Source organism: Trachemys scripta, chromosome 1 (assembly GCF_013100865.1).
Source record: "Trachemys scripta elegans isolate TJP31775 chromosome 1, CAS_Tse_1.0, whole genome shotgun sequence".
NCBI classification, from domain to species: domain Eukaryota; kingdom Metazoa; phylum Chordata; order Testudines; family Emydidae; genus Trachemys; species Trachemys scripta.
In genome coordinates, this window is record NC_048298.1 from 124,854,595 (window position 1) to 124,876,450 (window position 21,856).

Genomic DNA, 21,856 nt, shown 5'->3' on the forward strand with positions numbered 1-21,856 from the left:
CCCTTAATGTAGATTTGCAAGTTGCTAGAGTACCTCTGATAAGGAAGTGAAGGACACTCTCTAAAGTGCAGCTCTGCCCTTATCTGAAGCACGTAAGCAAATGTTTTAACAAAAGGCTGAAATTTTAAAATAAAAATATTACCCCTTTTCTTTGAAGGAAAGCCAGGAAGATTACAAGACTCAACTGGTTTTAACAGAAAAGAAATAGTGACTGGAAAAACATCAGGAAGTGCTCAGCTCAAGAGACTTTAAGGCCTGTTGGTGCAACTTCAAGGAAAGGTAAAAACAAAGCTAAAATAATAATTTATGCTGATCTTTTTTTCCCCTTCACTTGGTTTTCTGTTAGACTATGCTAGGCCATTTCTGACTATTTGAACAATCAAGTGTTGTATATGTGAACTTTCATTCATATCGAAATGTAACTGTTTATAATCTATTAGTGAAACAGCTGTTCCATTTTGTTCTTTTTAACTCAATACTTTGTCACGTCAAAAAAATGATTGAGCTAGAAATGGAAAAAGCTGGAGGTCCCTTAGGATCGTTAGAACCAAAATATTCAGAGCTCTTACACAGCTGGCTTACAAAACTTGTGAAAACTTTACTCAGTGTGCTTTAAAAGAAAGTTCTGTTTGTCTAGCTGAACAGGGCAAAGTTCTCCTCTACAATCCATGCTGTGTATACCTGTTGTCTGTCGAATTTTATTTCATGTCAATGGAAGATTCACCCAGTGAGTTCATGCAGAATGTGCATCTTCACCTCCTTGTTCTGTGAGACCAGCTCAGATCTCAAAGGCTACACAGGTTGCAGCCAGGGGCAGCTCTGCTCCAGGCACCAGCGCGTGCCTGGGGCGGCAAGCCACAGGGGGCAGCCTGCTGGTTGCTGTGAGGGCGGCAGTCAGGCTGCCTTTGGCAGCATGCCTGCAGGAGGTCCACCGGTCCTGCGGCTTCGGCAGTAATTCGGAGGCAGGGACGCTGAACATGCGGCACCGGCGGACCTCCCACAGGCATGCTGCCGAATCTGCGTGACCAGCGGATGGCCCGCAGGCGAGCCGCCGAAAGCCGCCTGCCTGCCGTGCTTGGGGCAGCAAAAACCATAGAGCCGCCCCAGGTTGCAGCTGGGTCAATAATTGAATGTGAGATTTCTCCATCTCTAACCAAAATAATCTTTTAAATCCTTACTTAGTAGTAGTGGTGATTCATTCTTCTCTCTGAGTAATAATCACTAAACCAGGCCCCAGAATGGAATTAACGATCACTGTGAAGCTGAAGATTTGATGTATTGGCTGTGGCATAAATATGAACTCTTAGCCATTTATGAGTGTATTGAAAGTCAATTTGTATGTTCTGTTTAAGCTGTCTGTCTCCTTTACAGTCCCTGACCTTTCTATGACCTGACCTTCCCATTACCTTCCCTTCAGCTCTGAGTATAGGATGTTCCTCCTGGACAGCCATAAACTAGGCAGGGAATTTCTCCTCTTCTGTGAGGAATATACCTGAAAGCATGTTCCTGTAGCCTGGATTTGTTGCATGTCAGTTTCTCTCCTGACTCATTAAAGAACCAGGGGAGATTTGCATAAGAATAGGAGTGTTTAACTTTTAGTGTCCTGGTGAAATTCAACTTTTGTTAATTATAAATAACCCCTTCAGTTGGGGGTTAGATAAGATATCCTTAACTTCCTGGCCTAAAAAGCTGCTGTGTTCTATCCAGAAGCAACTGCGTGTCAGTAGTAGGGGAAGCTGATGCTTGCCTACGTCCATAGGCATGTTATAGCTGATTTAATGTTTATTTGTAAACTGAGTTGAGATTCTTGGATGAAGGGTACTGTAAAAGCAGTGCTTAGATATCACAGCGATGGGCGCGCTAGGAATACACAGTGGCATTGCTTCCAGTCCTCCTTTACTGGCAGGACCAATGTTGGCACATTTGGGGAGCTTTTAAGGTGGCAGGGGAGGGGCTTATAAGTGAGAAAGTGTTCTGAAAGAAGTCCAAGAACTACTGTCCCCTTTAAAAACAAAACAAAAACTCTGGTGCCCAGTTCCACTTTCAGTCACATTAGACTGTGCATCTGCATATAAACAGGGGCAGAACTGAAAGAAAAAAGCATGTGTGAGCATGTGATAATTCAGTGAGAGAAGCTGTTATCTAGTCAGTTTTTCCTGCGCTGCCTTATATTTAAGTTTGTTTTTCAAAACAGGTTTTACAGTAAATCATCCAAGCTTCTTGCATAACCCGAGAAGTGAAGCAATAAGATACAGACTAGAAATCCAAGCTGGACTTCTTAATCTATCTTCTGTCTGGGTTAGGGACTGTCTATAACTCTGTGTACAGCGCCTAGCACAATGGAGCTCCAAAGTGCTACTGTAATTCAGCTACATAAGGGTAAAATAATCTCTATTTCTTGCATTTGTTATCTTTCTCTGGAAAAACAAACAAACCCTTCATTCCCAAACAGACCTGTTCTGTCATAAAGGAAAGGCAGAACAGCACCATACTACTGTAAAAGGAAAGGCAAATCAAAATATTTGTTATGCTATTCTGACACTTCAATGCAGCAACAGCGCAAGACTCAAAGCCCATGTATCATTTCCACATCAATAACAATGAGGAGAAGGTAGTCCTACAGAGCAGCGTAGATCATTTCGGAGCTAGGTCCATTCAAACAAAATGGATTGTGTAATGGATGCTAGATTGGATTATACTGTTCAGCTACAGTATAGATAGAAATGTGTAAAATACCTTGTTTAAACAAACTCAGCCATAACTGGCACAGCATTAAAGGATCTTGTGACGAACACATCTGGTGTGGCTATAAGCAAGCACATCTGGCCAGTCCATATCTGCTACAGAGGAACATGACATAGAGGGGAGTAGTGAGAGGGAAAATGAAGGTGTGTGGTGTTTGGCTTTTTTTCCAACTTCTGAGTACAGCACTGGAGAGACGGATACTGGAATACTGTGTCCAGTACTGGTGTCCACATTTTGAAAGCTATCTTAAGAAACTGGAGAAGATACAGAGACAAGATACAAAAATGATTTGAGGGCTAGAAAAAATCTGTTAGAATGAGAGATTTAAAGAGCTTAATTTGTTAAGCTTTATCTAAGAGGATCAAGAGGTGACTTGTTTAAAGTGCACAAATATCTTCATGCAGAGAAAATATTGGGTAATAAAGAGCTATTTAATCTTGCAGAGAACAATATAACAAGAACCAATGGCGGGAAGTTAAAACCAGAGCAATTAAAATTTTAAAAAGGCACAAATTTTTTAACAGTGAGGGTGATTAACCATTGGAACAAAACACCAATGGAAATGGTGGATCTTCCATCTCTTGGTGTCTTCAGATTAAGACCGGATGCCTTTCTGGAAAACATGTTAGCCAAACACAAGTTATCGAGCTCAATACAGGGGGAACTAGGTGAAATCTATGGCCAGGGTTATGCAGGTGGTCAACACAGATGATTTAATGGTGCCTTCTGGCCTTAGAATCTATGAATTTCACCCATACTGTTGCCAAACTCAAGCATACCAAAATAATTATAACACGCATTTTAGTTTGGGGGGGGAGAGTCTTTTGATGGGTGGGGTTTTTTTTGTTTTTCTTTGTCTTTTTCCTTTGATCTTCAGACTCTAGTGCGCACTTGTTTCACATTTCCAAGCTTCTCTGTAATCGTGATGACTAGAAATATCTTTTACTTTAAAAAAAAACAAAAAACAGCTGAGATTCACATGGGGTTTAAAACAATACCTACCCGATATCACAAGACTTGTGACTGGCAACATGTCAGCCAGTTCATGGGAAGTACCACAATGACATGACACTTTTTCAGTAGAAAGTCTACAGGAAAATAAAGGAGGGAGGTAAACATTGTGTCAGCTCAGATGTCTGTGAACTCCAAAAATTTTGAAAAACAAGGCCAGGCAGACAGAGAATGAGCCAATATCAGGTCTCTCCAAATCATCCTCAATAAAAACGCTTCCTGTTTCCTCCAAGATACTTAAATTCCAGCAAGGCCTAGGGAATAATATACCAGTTCTGGTTTCAGCTTCCTTCAGGGATTCCTGAGCATGAGTAAAGACAAATAAATACATACACTAAAAAGCCGCCTTTTCAGAAACTCTCATCTAAAAGCAGGTTCCTGAGGAAATGAACTCTCTCAATCAACAGGCCTGGTGAGTCTCTGTTCAGAGCTCACCTGTGGTGGTCAAGGAGTGACATGGTAATGAAGAGGGAAGTCTTCTGTAAACAACAATTCTAAACCACAAATTCAGACTTAAAACTTTTAGTTAAACAGTGTAATAAACTAATTATGGATTATTTCTTCCTTTACTTACCTGCCATGACCTGGCTTTAGGTGCTCTCCCTGTCATCTGCAGTAGTGACATTTCTGATGCCTAAAGCAATTTAGAGAATATGGCTTCTCAGTTCAGGGGCTTGGCTTCACTGTTTTAAGCTGAGTTATAACTCATGTTGCCCTAACTCCAGTCCCATCCACACGCTTGGGGGACATGGTGTTTTTAACTCAAGTGGGCTGGCCAATTGGGGGGAGATATAAGCTACTACACAAGTGAGCACTACTAGTTGGCTGCTTACACAGCTACTCAGTAGGGTGGACACAGGTGAGCACTGCTAGTCCTCCAGTACTTTTCCAAATTTCCCCCTACGTGCCCAGAAAGGACAGATAATTTCTCCCACAATTCACTAGGAAAGAATTCATGGAGCAGTACAGCTTAGTGCAGTACAAAGATCCACGGGATGCACCTCCCAGAAGTCCTTGCGACACATATGAGCAAGTACAGCACCAGCGTAGACTCACCTCCTGTGTTCTCTTGCAGTGCGTCTAGTCTGACTCAAGCAAGGCTGACTCAAGAGGAGTAACTCAACCGTAGATAACTCAGGTTAACTCAGCAGTGAAGACATACCCTAGATGCTAGGACATATCACAAAGGAATAAATTCCCAAGTCAGATTGGCAGAGACCCTGAGGGGGTTTTTTGCGTTCCTCTGCAGCGTGGGGAATGAATCACTTGCTGGCTTCAGCTAGAGTAAATGGTGTCTTCACTGTAACTCAACCTCTTTAAATCAAGATTTGAGGACTTAAATAACCTCTGGCTGAGTTACTGGCCTGTTACAGGGATGGGTGAGGTTCTGTGACATGTGATGTGCAGGAAGTGAGACCAGATCATGATGGTCCCTTCTGGCCTTAGTCTGTGAGTCTGTCTTCAGGAAACCAAGTGCTGAAACCTAGTGTTAGGCCAGGTCTAATGCGAGATGCTACTTCTCTTGCAATCCTTTCCATGACCCTTAGATCTCCTGTTTCTGACCTTGTGAGATGGTGATAATCCTGAAGAGTCCCCAAACTCACACTTCCTTTGTGCCAAGAGGGCATAAATAGTCCTGTTGACTTCAGAGGGGCTACTCTCCTAAGCAAAGCTGCTGCATCAGGCCCAGAGCTAGTGAATGGCCCTATTCACTTGCAGGTTGGGTTCTTCCAGGATGAAAGTTGTTAGGTGCATAAGAGCTTGTTTGCAGGAATCTGAAAGGGTGAGGTCCTCTCTAGACCCTCCTCCCCTAGTGGGGAGACAGTCTATTATATATCATCCAACTTTGAAAGAGATGTAAAACAAAGGTCCTGGCCATCTCATGTGAATGAAGTTGCCATGTGCTCTTCTTGTGACTCTGCTGACAGCAGGGTTATTTATAATACATTATTTTGTAACTGTTTTTTTCCCTGGAGAAAACTCCATCTTGTCAAATCTTGGGGAGCAATCTTGTCTTCCATTTTAACCATATCTTATTGTTCCAGTCATTCTCAGAAGCCAGGACACATCCTTCCAGTTGAGGATCAGGCTTCCTGAGGACCCTATCAATATTGCCCTCCTCCAAAGAAATTGAATTTCAACATATACAGAGTCTTAGCCTGGGAACCCTGAGGCATCTGTAAAAGTAGGAGGATGCATATGCAAAGCCCTCTAATGTTGTTCTATGATATGAATTTGGCAGCAGGCAAATTCTTTCCATGCTTCCCTACAAAATATCCATTCCATTAAGGGCCCAGTGATCTCCCCTTCTGCAGCCACTTCTATCTGACTCTCTCGTAGCTATGACAACTTGGCAATAGCAGCCTTTAATGGCTGCCTGAATCTGAGCCTTTAGTTGCTAGGATATCCTAATGCATAGGCATATTAACCTTGCATTGCAGTCTTGTGGAAAGCCTTCTGGCTCATCCGTAAAAGGGGGTTGTGATAAATTGTTACTGTCACTTCTTCTTCAGTGTTTCTTTTCAGAACTTGTGCCTGGTTCTCATTTACTAGCAATGGGAAGGAGTTTTAAAAGGATTAGGAATGACCCCTAATGCTCCCCTGCTAGCACAAGGGCGCTTTGTGTCATCCCTGCCTCCAGCAGGTGTCAGGAATGGGAATAGGAAGAGGGGAAGTGGGTGGGAGAGGGGCAGGGAAGTGATGTGGCTGGAGAACAGAATATTGACCTACAGCTACACCTTGCTTCCTGGAAACCTTCAGAAGCAGTGTAAATTAGAGGAGCCCAGAGGCTGCTCTTACTACTTACACTGGGGGCTGGGCAGGACTCTGAACCAACCCTGGATACAGGAGTTACAAAGGTATTTTTACAGCCAGGTGTGCATCCCTGCCCCACACGCAGGGATGGGATAACTGAGAACCAGGCCCTTGTGTCTACCCCATTCCTTTCCATCTTCAGATTTTCTTACAACAGTTAGAATTCTTTCCTTCATTTCTGTTTCTTACATGTGTTTGCAATTCTCACCTCCTCTCCATCTGGTTTAATTGCTCCTTATCTGACTATGTCTTTCTGCCTCTTTCCTGATGGGTTTTCAAATTGGTTTCTATTGTAAACCAATCAGCGGCTCCTGTCCTTCAGAGCAGCCAGTGTGCTAGAGTTCATGGTGCAGCATGTGTAGGCATTGTCATTACTGCAGGCAGTAGCTACTTGGTGCAGATAGAGAGTAGTATCCTCTCTTCTCCTATATCCCACTGTCTCATCTCTGCCCAGTAAATAGTTCAGAGTCTTTCGCTTGCTCTCACTCAAATGCATCACATGCCTTACTGAAATGAACTTTACCCCAAAAGCCTGTCGGGGATAGCAAGATGTCTTTCTATGTTGATTTCATTTTAGTATATTTTCAAATGTACTAGTAGATGTTGCCTAAAATTGCAACATACCACTACTGAAAAAGGAAACTGTGTGTGTGTGTGTGGGGGGGGTCAGGGTGTTAAAATTAAAATCAAGCTTACGGTCCACCCTGAGTCCATAGTGACAACGGAGATCCAATTGAGGCTATTTCTGTGACTCTGTCTCTCTTGTGTTTAGTGTTCATGAAGAATTGGGGAAGGTGGCATATAAATGACTTACTAGTTCACAGAAGCCTGGGAAATCAGGCATGTGCACACACAAAATACACACTATGGCTAGAAACATTTTTTATCTGATCCCTCGTCCCTCATGTGTCGTCCCCCCCCCCCAACTTTTATGATTCCTTCTCTCTGTGGTTTGCATTATTATTTAAATGTTTTCGGACCCAGCACTGACCGCCCTTTCCATTGCTTTAAAGACTCTAATGGCTTCCCAGACTCTAGGAATTTCCCAAAGCAGTGGCTGAAATGGGTCTTTCCACTCTAATGAAAAGCATAAGGTCTAAAATGAAATACGATTTTGAGCTGTAATATCTTCGCACAGCAGGGTAAGGTAATGGGAGCTGTAGGTTTGTAAGCTAGAACTGGACCCGAGTTAAAGTTTACACCCCCATTTTTCTGAAATTCCTGGTTATTTGGATATGTGGTTTTGGTTTAGGCCAAGCTCTGTTGTTAATATTTAGGTATTTGCAGTCCTCGGAGGTGGTTGGGGAGGTTGTTTTGCCTCAACAAAAACCCTTAAAATCCAATGCAACGTTAGAGTACTTTCTAAGCTGCTCCTCTTTCATATCTGACTAGTGACTGTAGCCTGACATCCTTGCTCAAGACACTGGCATGTGCATAAAGCTAAAACAGAGGAATACATGGAGGTCAGTTGCCTGTGTTTTTTATCCTAATGGAGTCATTTCAGTGTGAGGACTCTGCAGGTCTCTTGCATAGATAGAACTCCAAGGCAACAGTGGGCAGCAGTGAAATGCTTCGAGTTCCTTGGGACTTTGGCAATATCCTGGCCTGCATGATAAATAGCCTGCATTTTTGCCTGGACTGAAGGCCCAGTGACTGTTTCAAGATCTAACAGTTTGCAAGCCATTAGGTGCTGAGGTGGCTGTTGTAGGCCATTGGAAAGCTGGGACTCATGGCTTTCCAAGGACACTTCACATGCCAATGAGGAGTCAACCACCCAAGTTATATAGAGGAAGATGAAGAAAGACAAGGAAGCTTGTTTAACTTCAGTGGGCAATTGTAGGACCTCTTGAATGTGGGAAATAGGAAATTATTAGCATGTCAGCAGCAGCGTGGAATTCAAACAGCATATCAGACATTTTTCCTAGGAGAGGCTATCACAGACGAGATATTAAAGTTAATCTTCTAACTTTTCTTTGCTACATTTTTAGTTAGTTAAAGGTCAATGATAAAAGTATTGGCTAAAAAAAAAAATAATGCAGTACATTAGGTGACAAGCTTGCTATAAGACCTCGTGTTTTGTGACTTATCAGGGCAGAAAAGCACATTGACAGACTAATACAGATGCTTTCAGGACCTTTTCTAAGCATGTGTCTCAGGCAGCACCTTCCCCCATCTGCTATTACGGAGTGGAAAGATGAGGAGGCTGGGGGTCTCTTCCCATACACTAGGGAGAAGGATTGGTGTCTGCCAGAACTGGGGGTTTGGAAGCAGGTCCACTGTGGTCTCTGTTCTTAGCGCAGCATTCTGGCCTGCAATCCAGCCACTGAGTCCCTCCCCCACACACAGCGATGTTGCTGTGTCTGTTCCCAATGGAGGTGCTGAAGATTTAGAAATTCAGCTGATGTAAATCAACACAGCTCCACTGACTTCAGTGGAGCTATGCTGGTTTACACCAGTGGAGATCTGGCCCTCAGTACACAATACAGTAACTCCTCACTTAACGTCGTCGTCCTGGTTAATGTTGTTTTGTTTTGTTTCGTTGCTGATCTATTAGAGAACATGTTCGTTTAAAGTTGCGCAATGCTCCTTTATAACGTTGTTTGGCAGCCGCCTGCTTTGTCCACTGCTTGCAGGAAGAGCAGCCCGTTGGAGCGAGTGGTGGGGGCTTGGAATCAGGGTGGACCGGCAGCCCCCCTAAGTTTTCCAGCAGGCTCCTGTTTGCTGTGAAGAGGGAGGGAATAGGGGTGCTAATGTCATGGTGTCCCCCTGCCCTCACTCCTGTACCCCATTTCCACAGGAAGGGGGGCAAGACACAACAGGACTCAGGATGGAGGGAGCTTGCTGGCAGCAGCTCCTGTCTCAACTTGCTGATCTACTTAAAAAGGCAGTGTACTTAAACTCGGGTCAGTGTACTTAAAGGAGCAATGTGCGTCTCCCTCTCTCACACACACACAAACACACACACTGTGTGTGTGTCTGTCTGTCTCGTGCGCGCACACACAGTGTGTGTCTGTCTCTCTCTGCCATGCTGTGTCGCCTCCCTCCATTAGTGCTGCCTTGTAGAGTGTGAGGCTGCATTAACAACAATGTGTTAATCCTTGAGGGCTCAGCCAAGTACTAGTTCATCATTTAGCAGTAAGGCATTCCCTGGGAAATATTCAGCCAATCGCTCAGACAAACAGGTTTGTTTACATTTGCAGGAGATAATGCTGCCTGCTTCTTGTTTACAATGTCATCTGAAAGTGAGAACAGGCATTTTCAGGGCACTGTTGTAGCCAGTATCACAAGATATTTATGTGCCAGAAGTGTTAAAGATTCATATGTCCCTTCATGCTTCAACCACCATTCCAGGGGGACATGCGTCCATGCTGATGACGGGTTCTGCTTGATAACAATCCAAAGCAGTGCAGACCATGCATGTACATTTTCATCATCTGAGTCAGATGCCACCAGCAGAAGGTTGATTTTTCTTTTTTGGTGTTTCCGGTTCTGTAGTTTCCATATTGGAATGTTGCTCTTTTAAGACTTCTGAAATCATGCTCCACATCTCGTCCCTCTCAGATTTTGGAAGGCACTTCAGATTCTTAAACCTTGGGTCAAGTGCTGTAGCTATCTTTATAAATCTCACATTGGTACCTTCTTTGTGTTTTGTGAAATCTGCAGTGAATGTTCTTAAAATGAACAAAATGTGCTGGGTCATCATCCGAGGCTGCTATAACATGAAATATATGGCAGAATACGGGTAAAACGGAGCAGGGGACATGCAATTCTCCCCCAAGGAGTTTAGTCACAAATTTAATTAACACATTTTTTTAACGAGCGTCATCAGCATGGAAGTATGTTCTCTGGAATGGTGGCCAAAGCATGAAGGGGCATACAAATGTTTAGCATATCTGGCACGTAAATACCTTGCAATGCCAGCTACAAAAGTGCCACGCAAATGCCTGTTCTCACTTTCTGGTAACATTGTAAATAAGAAGCAGGCAGTATATCTCCCCTAAATTTAAACAAATTTATTTGTCTTGGCGATTGGCTGAACAAGAAGTAGGACTGAATGGACTTGTAGGTCCTGAAGTTTTATATTTTGTTTTTGAGTGCAGTTATGTGTATTAAAAAAAAAATCTATATTTGTACTTTCACGACAGAGATTGCACTACAGTACTTGCATGAGGTGAATTCAAAATTACTATTCCTTTTATCATTTTTACAGTGCAAATATTTGTAATAACAAATATACACTTTGATTTCAATTACAACACAATACAATATATATGAAAATCTAGAAAAAAAATCCAAAATATTTAATAAATTTTAATTGGTATTTTATTGTTTAACAGTGCAATTAATCTCGATTAATTTTTTTGAGTTAATCACGTGAGTTAACTGTGATTAATCGACAGCCCTACTACAAACATGACAGTTAGACGCTTCCTTTAAAAAAAGCTGAGATTCTTGTATCTTTTGATGAATCCGGGAGCTGGGGGTTTAAGAAACTCCAAATATCATGAGGCTCGCATTAACATCATAAGAGTTGGCAACACTGCAAAGTTTTATAGTTGGGGAGGGGCTGATGGAACCCAGCAGAGAGCGGGGGTAAATGTGGATTTAGTGAAATTTGCACACAGGATGTGCTTTAGTTAATGGCAATCTTTTCTTCCATCACATCCTTGTAAGAATCAGTATTAATATAACAACCTTTCCTGTTCCCTGCATTCTTCCCAAAGTTAACAGCTTCCCAATTGCGTCTGGTATCTCTCGCACCGATCTCCAAGCCACCCATGCTAGGAATTGCTGCCCAGTTTGACATACACCAAGTTCCTTTCTCTCCTCCTTCATAATAGTTTGAAAATTCAGCTGTTCCAAGGAGCATCCCCTCAACAATGACCATGTGCCACTTTGCTTGATCATTCTACTGTAACTATTTGTGCCTTTAGATTGTAAGATCTTTGCATCAGGGACTCTGCCTAGCATAGGAATATTTCTATATTGCATAGGGGCTTCCTGGGTCATTAAGTCCAATCCAATGCTATCACAGACAACTCTATCTTTTTAAGCCCATTTAATAAACGTATCAAGCTCTATGTCAAAACTAGCAAGGTTGTTTGCCCCCACCAGAATGCTATCCCAGAAATGCGGCAAAGGTTACCTCCTGTAAAGCACCATGTACCTTTGCATCAACTTAGAAACAATAACATGTGGAAAGTTTCTGGCAAAAACCACCCCCTTCCCTGAATGATATTCGAAACCATGTTAGGGTAGCCAAACCTAATTCAAGCCACCAAAAAATAATGGGAGAAGGGAGCATGCTGTAGTGGCTCCTTGCCCTCTGAGACTCATTCTTCCAGATCTATAAAGTTGCTTGGACAAGCCACTCAACCTCTCTGTAAAATAATACTTCCCTGGCTTACGGGCGCTGTGAGGCTCAAGTTATTGAAGTTTGTAAGGTGCTTTGGTGAAAGGCTCTATAGCAATGCCAAGTATTATTCAGCATTAAGAAAAATGATGTGCTCCCTAAGCCATTAAGACTAACAAGGAATCTGTCCTTGTAGGGGCAAGATGAATTCAACCAGTGATGCCAACATGGAAGAGATCTCTCTGGAGGATGAGGAGAGAGACACCGTGGAATACAAAGTTCTTATGGCATATGCCCAGCGACGACTCTCCGTGAGTAAATATGGGCAACTTCTGAAAAGGGAGGCGAAGACCTTGAAAGGATCGTCTACAGAGAGAGGGGAAAGGGAAGGTATCCCTCAGGTCGGTAAGGGTGAGACACACCAAGAACTGTCAGTCCAGGACAAAGGGCCCACTGCCCAACGTAAAAAGCAAAAGAAGAAAAAGTTTATCTGGCGACGCCTGCTGCTTTCCTGTGCCAGAGGAGAGAGGGAGGAGGGCCCACAGGAGCTAGCCACGAACCAAGACACTGTGAATGGGTATGGCTTAAAGATGCCGATGGCACTCCAGATATCAGAAGGTGGGAGCCTGAACGGTTTCTCTTTCTGTCTCCAGTCCCTTATTCATGCTGGTTTCTATTTCTCTCTTAAATAGCTTATTGATAATGCTGCCTTTCTCCTTTATTTGTTAATATATTCTTTCATGCCAGCTGTGGGAATAAAATTGCCAGTCCTGCTCCCTAAACGCAAAACAGAGTAGATTCATGCTTGTAATACACCTTTTAGTCTCCAGACTCTGAACCTATACACTGGCCATGAATATCCTCCCATAATCGTACAATTGCACAAATTTGCATTTCCAAGCACTAGCTTGTTCCCTGAACTTGGCTAGAGAATGTAATGAAGAGTAGTTTAAAAAAAAAACAATAGATGTGGGCCAGACTGCAGTCTCCTATGGTAAAATCGGCAAAGAGAGAACTGCACACAATACTCTAGCTGAGGCCTAATCAGTGCTGGGTCAAGAGGAAGAATTACTTCTCGTGTCTTGCTTACAACACTCCTTGCTTACAATACATCCCAGAATGATGTTTGCTTTTTTTTGGCGAGTGTTACACTGTTCACTCTTATTTTAGTTTGTGATCCACTATGAACCCCAGATCTTCTTCTGCAGTATCCATCCTAGGCAGTCATTTCCCATTTCCTGTGCGTGCAACTGATTGTTCCTTCCTAAGTGGAGTACTTTGCATTTGTCCTTATTGAATTTCATCCTGTTTTCTTCAGACCGTTTCTCCAGTTTGTTCAGATAATTTTGAATTTTAATCCTATCCCCCAAAGTACTTGCAACCCTTTCCAGCTTGGTATCATCTGCAATCTAAGTGTACTCTCTAAATAGAACTGGATGCAGAACTGATCCCTGCAGGACCCCACTCAATATGCCCTCCTAGCTTGACTGACCACTGATAACTACTCTCTGGGAATGGTTTTCCAACCAGTTATGCACCCATCTTATAGAAGCTCCATCTAGGTTGTACTTCCCTAGTTTGTTTGAGAAGGTCATGCGCTGGCTCTGCACCCCCGGTGTCCTCTGCTCCCTGGCTGAAATGGAAACACTGTACCAAGGCTTTTTCTAACTTTTCCCACAGCAGCCACCATTACTGCAGGATCCCTCTTAAAAGGGGTTCCCTACTGAAGAGGGAGGGCAAGGTAACACAGCCCCTGGCTGGGTGCCTTCTCCTGAGGAATCTCCATGGGACCCCAGAAAGGTATGGGTCATGTTCCCAGCCCCACCCCCATCCATTGCAGGCCTACTACATGGTCCAGGGATCCCAACCCTACAGAGAGCTCTCCATGGGGTCTTGAGAAGAGGGAAGAATGCCACAGAAGTGGCTGAGCCTACCCTCCTCTGTGCAGCAGGCAGGAATGCTGCATGTAGAGGGTGCCTATCTCCATGCTCAGATTTAGGGGGCCACTCTCTGGCCGATTATCAGTGATTTATCGTCCACCCAGTATCCAAAGGCCATCCCTTAGATAAGGTGCTGTGTCATGGCTGATGAGACTCCACCAGGTCTCCATGGGCAACTAGCTCATGCCCTAGAGCACAAGGGTCAAGATAGGTGATAGGATAGCCTTGTTTACCAGGTACATCAACCTCTTGCAAGGTGGCCCCAGTGTTCTACTCAGAGTAAGCCTTTTGTCCCAGCTTCAGTATTATTGGCTGAATTACCTCCTGTGATAAGTCATTGCCTTCTCCCCCCTTTGCTATATCTACAGGGCTTCCTAAAACAACCCATAACTCATATCTTCAATCCAGTCACCCCACCAGCTTCTAAACCCTCCCAAATATCTAGGACAAGCCACCCAACCAGTCATCCTCCCAGCTGTCAGAGCTGGTTACATCTATCGATACAAGCTCTCTGCCTATTCCTCCTACCCTTGTGGATAAGTGGGCCTAACCCGACTCTTCCATTGACAAAAATAATTTCCCACCTCAAGATGCCATCTCCCACCACATACTTTTTTTTTTTTTTAATTTCCTGCCCAGACATTATTAAGAAAGGTCATGTTTTAGTAATCTGACATTCTTTTCAATGTAATATAAATCAACCAGCAGGTGGCAGTGTGAACTCAACTACAAATGCTGTTTTCTTCATGTTTCCCCCATCAGTACCACAAGAGGTAGGGTTTGGTCCTAAAACCAGGCTTCACCAATACGGTAGCAGATTACTATCCCAAGCCCCAAAACAGCGAACGCACGTTTGCAGGGGAACCTGCTACTTGTAGCAATGTGGGATGCAGGCATCCTGCAGGAAAGCGGGGTGCTTGCTGGGATCATTTGTATATCAGTCCCAGATTGTCTTTCTAGATCAGACACCAGCTCAGCTATGAACTCTGGGACCAACATTTCCAAACCTGGGTACCTAATGTTAGGCTTCCAAATTCATGTTTAGGCAGTGGACAAGCTCAGCAGCAACCTCCTGCTCAGTTGGTTGGTATGAGAGAGCCCCCGTTTGGCTGACTGACCACACTGATATTTATAGATCTCAAAGGTCCTGGATAGAGTCTTAGCTGCTGCAGGTAGGGGGGGGTGGGGGTGTCAGTCAGCCCGGCCACTGGATAAAGGGCTCTGTTAATGGTCATGTCTACTCCGGCCTCTTGCCATACAAGACAAACACAGAGAACTCCCAGCCTGGGGGAGAGGGAGAGATTGTCTTTTATTAAAACTCATCACCACAGTGTTTTATACAATTGGGCATAGATGAACCAGCCGTTTACAATATCGCAATACAACCAGCTCTAAAAATTGCTATCCTAAGGATAGGGTCTCCAGATGTTCTGATTTTATAGGGACAATCCCAATATTTGGGGCTTTGTCTTATGTAGGCGCCTATCACCCTCACCCCCGTCCTGATTTTTCACACTTGATGTCTGGTCACCCTACCTAAAGAGCAAAACAATCTCATCTTCTAATGTGCAATAGTCTCCAGAGGTACAAAGGCGCGCAGTAACCCATGAACATCACATACTATCTTCTACTGGGAGAGCTACTGCTCAGATAATGGAAAAAGTTTGAGGTGTATCGTGGGTGTCTATATTCCCCTCCACTCCTAATTACAGCCACCTGACCCTGAAGAGCAGCAAGACTCTGTGATAGGGAAATGTGCCTCTTGATCTTGTCCTGTTCTTCCTCCTCAGGGTTCTGTGAATGCTAATGAGTTGAGCTTGATTGAGGGACTAACCAGCAGAATTTCTTTTTTCCAGGTGAGACACAGGATTACCTCCACATTGCAGACAGACTTGCTAAGATAGTTAATGCCAGGTCGCACTCAGCTCCCCGTGGAGTGGGTTTCAGAGCACTAGAGCGCACTCCGAGTCTAGAGGCAGATGGCAAATTCCCTCAGCAAGAGGGAGGTGAAAAAGGTAAGATTGACTGAGGTAGCACAGTGAAATTACTCAAAAACAATGAGTCCGGTGGCACCTTAAAGACTAACAGGTTTATCTGAGCATAAACTTTCGTGGGTAAAAAAAACTTTGTCAGATGCATCAACTACTCAGTGCATGATCCTATAGTTAGAGCTACAGTCTGGATACTGTATAACTGTAATTGGGGAAGGCTTGTGCTGAAGAAACGAGCTCGTTTTCTGGTTATTTAAGTTCCAGGTACCCCTCCTACCACTGTTGTTGTTGTTGTTAATTTGTGTTACAGGAGGCACCAGCTGAGATCACAAACACTTAGTAGCACACAGTAGAGGCTAGCACAGTAGAGCCCTGCTCTCAGTTGGGGCCCCTGCGTGCTACTGTAATACAAATAATTAATAAAGCTCTTGAAAATGTTGAAGTCTGAATTGAACGTGACAGAGAGCCTGGGTGGGGAAACAGAGGCACAGGTAGATGAAATGACTTGCTGCAGGCTGAAGGCAGAGCCAGGAATAAATCCGTAGTCTTCTGATGCCAAGCCCAGTGCCTTATTCACTGGACCATGCTGCCTTTGAGGGTTGCTGTCTCCTTCAGCAAGGTGACTGCACTGACTGCATGATCCATTGGCTACACTATATATCTGGATCATTTGTTTTTCACAGTCTCAGTGAGGTTTTCAGAGCTCTCTTTTCATTCAGAGGAGGGCTGCCAGCCATGGTAGCATGTTCCTTGCTCTGCTTGTTTGGCCAGCGGACTCTCCATAGCTTGCCAGAGCTGCCACTAGCAGCTGTTGCTCCTGACTTGAGGGGTGGAGCCTTGTACTCCCACTAGCCACTTCAGGCTCTTGCCTCCAATATCAGATGCTCTTTGAAGAAAGCAAGAATAACTGAGGGATTAAACCCCAGCCCCATTCCCTGACTGGAGCAAAACTCTATACGGCATAATAAATGGCTGGAACTCGTAACAGACAAAACATCTCCTATTCCAGACTGCTATAAACCTCTGCCTAAAACCTACATACAGGTCTGTCGTATAATTTTACCTGGTTCAAGCCACAAAAGGGGAGTTGTTTTCTTACAAAGCTGATCATTCTCTATGTGGTGTGGACAATGAGCTAGTTCCTTTAAGTCTGCTACCTGGATCCTGCTAGGAGAAAGTAATTGTTTTTTCCCCCCCATTCCAGATGAAGAAGAGAGGATAATAGAAACGATAGTTGCATTGTTAAGACAATCAGGGGATAAACTGGAAGAAACGGTAATATATACACATATATATTTAATGGGCATTCACCTATGTGTATGTTGCATTCACTACTGGCAAATGTATAATGAGATGATTAAGGTTGCAAAACCGTTTCATGATTTCATGAAAAACTTCCATGATTTGGACTGAGGCTTTTGTGTGCGAGGCCTCACATCTTAAAGTTTGGGCTTTAAGATTTTCAAAGGCACAAAAGAAAGTAGTTGCCTGGTTCCTATTGAATTTCAGTGGGAGTTGGACATCTAACTGCCTTTTGTGCTTCTGAAAATCTCCCCTTTTAGCATTAAGCTTGGCACATGAGTAGTTCTCAGGGACAGGGACAAGGACAGCCCTAAGCCAAAAGGTGCCCCAGGTGAGGAGCATCTTCAGTGCCCCCTTCCTTCCAATTGTTAAACTTTTGAATGCCTTATTTTTTAATTGCATTTGTGCCCCATTTCAGGACTTTGGTTCACAACTTGCAATGCATGATTTATCCCCATCATATAAAATGATACATTTTCACACTAGATCTGTAAATCTGTATCTATTCATTCTGTATAAAAGCAAAGAAAAATTTCAGAGTAGCAGCCGTGTTAGTCTGTATCCGCAAAAAGAAGAACAGGAGTACTTGTGGCACCTTAGAGACTAACAAATTTATTAGTAAATTATTATAAATTATAAATTTGTTAGTCTCTAAGGTGCCACAAGTACTCCTGTTCTTCTTTTTAAAGAAAAATTTGTTTCCTCTAAGCTTATAGAAACTTTTTAATTTTAAGAATAACTGAAATGTACTAACATCAAAACCTGAAACATTTTACTTCAAATATTCTATTTTCCCTTTTGTCGCTAACAACAAAAACAGCACCTGGAGCCTGGCGCCCCCCAAGCCAGGCACCCCAAGTGGTCGCCTGGGTTGCCTGTCCCTAAATCTGGCCCTGCCCAGGGAGGTTAAACTCTCTCTGTGTAACTTTATAGGGGTGGAGGGGAAATCTTTTAAATTAAGAGTTAATACATGGAAATTCTAGCCTGAGCTTGTATAAATTGCCCCCTGCATGAATTCATTAGTTGGAGCTGAGGCTGGGATTTTCAGCATTGAAAGCATAGATCTCTACCAATTTAACTCCTGGAGCTGGTAGTGGTGGTAGATTCTTGGCCTCTACATAGACCAACCACTAGAGGGAGGACATGTTAGACGCTGAACCAATAGGTTTCACATACACAGTCAGACACTTCACTGAGTACAATTCTGCACACACTTTACTCATGCAAGTAATCCTCACTGAAGTCAATGGGACTATGTAAGTAAAGTAACTCCTGTGTGTAAGTTTCATAACTCTCATAGGTAAATTTGCAGGACCAGGCTCTAAGCCTGAAAATGCAGACTTCTAGAGAGAGGTGCTCTTGTGTGTGGTCTAACAATGAATATGTTGTTGAATGCAGACTCCATGGAGACGCGAGGGTGGATTTCACTTTTCCAAGCACGAGATTCCCCCTCAGTAAAACTCTGTATTTATGACTATGGCTTTAATGATTAATAGTTATCCTCCTCTTTCAGATAAAAAAGGACAAAACTTTCTATCGCTGTGTCACAAAGATGCTCTCCTATGCCTTCTTCAAGAAACTCACTGATCAGTACCTGGAGGAAGTCCCAGGAGATTCTACCAGGGAGACAGAAGGCAAAATACAGTGCACTAAAGCTGCCTTTGTGATGGAAGTTACGACCAGACTTACAGCCGTGGACAACCATCCTATGAACATGGTCCTGGGGTTTGGAATAAAGTACCTCAAAGAACATTTTAGCCCTTGGATTCAGAACCATGGTGGATGGGTATGAGATTTGTTTCCTTAGAATGGTAGGCTAGCACACCTATATGCAATGAACATCCTTTTGGATAGAAAACAGATGTTAGAAAATTGTACTACTTAAATATCTCTTTGAGGATGAGAGTGGTCAGGAACTATATTACATGGCATAAGAGACTCTTACTTGTGATCCCCTGACACCAGACATTTCAGTCTTTGCACATAAAGGCCCAGATCCCCACTGAAATCTCTGGAAGTTAGAAGCCTATATACCTTTGAGGATCTGGGACACAGTCCTTTAACCCTGTAATGTGACCTACTAGCATGGCCCCCTTTGACCAGGCAGAGTCCCAGTTCTCTACATCTTCTGTCCTGAAAGCTTCCTTAGTCTATTTATTTTAGGTCTCAAGTTTATGCCCTCTTCCATGCTATCCCTTAAGGAATGCATTCCCACTTCTGTGCCCCCAACAGCATCTCTCCTCTTTCAGCTGCCTCCCTAGCCCACCTTTGAAAAGTCCTCCTAGACCGATTCCTTCCCCAGCAATGCCTCTGTGCACCCCCACGCTGCTGAGCCACACATCTCATTTGTCTGATTTTGATTGCAAACTCCTCAGGCAAAGGACCTTGGCATTCTGTGTTCTGCAAAGCAGTGTGGTCAGCTGTGACGCTATAAATATATTGCAGCTCTAGACTCTACATCAGTGGTGGGCACCCTGTGGCCCATACGTGGCCTGTCAGGGTAATCAGCTGGCAGGCCGGGAGACAGTTTGTTTACATTGACTGTCCGCAGGCACGGCCGCCTGCATCTCCCAGGAGCCACGGTTCACCGTTCCCGGCCAATGGGCGCTGCGGGTTGCACACCACTACTCTACATCAATTCAGATTGCTGGCATGTGGGGATGTGTGGTTGATGGCCGCACAGGTCAGTAGTGGAGGAATCCATTGTTGTGATGCACCCATTGACAGCATTTGAAAAGGGGTTATGGTCACACCACCTATTTTACTAACTCCTTCTCTTTTCTTCTCTCGCAGGAAAATGCCTTGGGATTATTGGACGAGGAAGAAGTAGAATAAACTTGAGCGGATTCACTCTCCAGGGCATGCTGTAGCTTTACAACAATCCAATGCCGGAGTGATTTTGAAAGGGGAGGTAGAAGAGGAGAATGCTGTGACTTGAAGGTCCCCAAGGGAAGGAAGTTTGATTACTCTTCTCGAAGCCTTCTGTTAAGGTGGAAATGTTAATCAATGTGTAGGAGAACAAGACTAGCTACTTTTCGCAGTGAGCAAACACCTCACTGGCCACAGAGTGCCACCTTGTGGCTTATGGCTAACATGACTTCAGATTCCTTTTTAAACATTTTAATGGATGTATCTTCAAATGTGTGTAATCCATGCCAAGAAACACCTGAGTATAACTGAGCTACAGCTACAAGGCCAGATTTTCATGTGGTCTGAACCCACTGCTGGGGCCAGATTTTCCCACAGAGTTCAGCATGTTAGGTGCCGCAAGTGCTTTTCAGAAGCTGGCCCTTAATGCCATCGTCTCACCACTGACAATCATATTGGCTCCTGCTCATGCAGTATACAGGGCTGTCAACTCTCTCTCCATCTCCCTATCCAGTTGGATCCCATGAATGAACGATCCCATTGATTTCAGTAGAAGGGTTTAGGGTTGTATGGGGGGGGGGGGGACTAGGAGGTGAGGAAGGCTACTCTTGTCAGACTCTTAGCTCTTTACTTTCATTGTCTTCTCCTCTACATAGACCAACCACTGACCCCTTTGCATAGGTATTTTTAATTTGGCCTAGCTCTACTATATTTTTAAATTATCTGGAGCCATATTGTCCTCCTAAGCATTAATTTGGCTAGTGTCCAGAAAATACTAGTATTGGGAAGGCTACATAACTCACAAAATGTAACTTGTCTTTTGAATAGTAAGGAAAATTAGCCTGGAGAAAGAGAGATGCTTCCCGTTAAAAGGTAGATTAGAAAAACTTCTGATGAAACATTCAGTAACCAGAATTGGAACTTTGACCATTGAGAATGAGCAATACACTTATGCCTCCTGCCTCCAACCATTGTATTGGAGAGAATAAATTACATTAGTGTGTCATTTAGACTACAACTGCCAGTGAAATCATTCCCAGTACTGTTCCTTGATTTGTAGCCTACGTGGCTGATATTTTTTTAACTGGAAAGAGAAGAAATTTGGAACACTGGCAAAAGTTGCAAAATCCAGGAGTTCTATGCATAACTCTCCATGGGCAAATGGTTACACTTCATTAAAAGACTCTACCTTTTTTCTGAGCGGTCCTTGCATTATATTTCCTCATTCTCCAATGTATTCACAAGAGATGCTGTAAATGTTGAGTGGAGGAAAGAACATGCTAACTTCTACACATCCAATTAATCTGAATTAAAGGCACAGGAAGAGTTTAAACTCTCCATTTAAAATATGCCAGTCTTTCAGCGATAACTAGGAATCAGCAGGGATCAAGTATCTTTCTAATAAATTATTTAAATTAACCTTGAAGAGATGGTGTGTAACAAACTCTGGCTCTAACCTCGGCTACACATGACCTCAAAGTGACTGGGTGCTTAATTTGACACAGCTTAAAGGGACCTGTCAGAGGGTTTTGCCATTTTCTCACAATCAGTCCCCCCCACCCCTGCCTTTGTGGCATCTCAGATTGGGCACCCCACCTCATTAGTCACGTCTGATGAGTTAGGCTATAGACATAGATCACTTAATATATGGTGTATGCTTGACAACTATCCACCCATATTTCCCTCTTTCCTTCTAGCTTCCATTTTTCACTCCCTTCCACCTCCACCCCACACATTCAAAGGTGTATTATACAGAAGAGATTAGATTATGCCCATCGTGTTGCAGTGTATGTCACCCCTGATGCTACATGCTGCAAATGCTGAGGCACAGC

At 43.6% G+C, this 21,856-nt stretch overlaps 1 protein-coding gene across 1 annotated transcript; it reads left to right on the forward strand.

Moving 5' to 3' along the window:
- Positions 1-14: 14 nt before the first annotated feature.
- BCL2L14 (BCL2 like 14) lies at positions 15-21,224 on the forward strand. Its single transcript, XM_034784351.1, has 6 exons — positions 15-279; positions 12,120-12,541; positions 15,720-15,878; positions 17,059-17,129; positions 18,670-18,942; positions 19,950-21,224. Exons 2-6 carry the CDS (start codon positions 12,127-12,129, stop codon positions 19,989-19,991), a joined length of 960 nt encoding a protein of 319 aa, XP_034640242.1. The 5' UTR covers positions 15-279; positions 12,120-12,126; the 3' UTR covers positions 19,992-21,224.
- Positions 21,225-21,856: the final 632 nt, after the last annotated feature.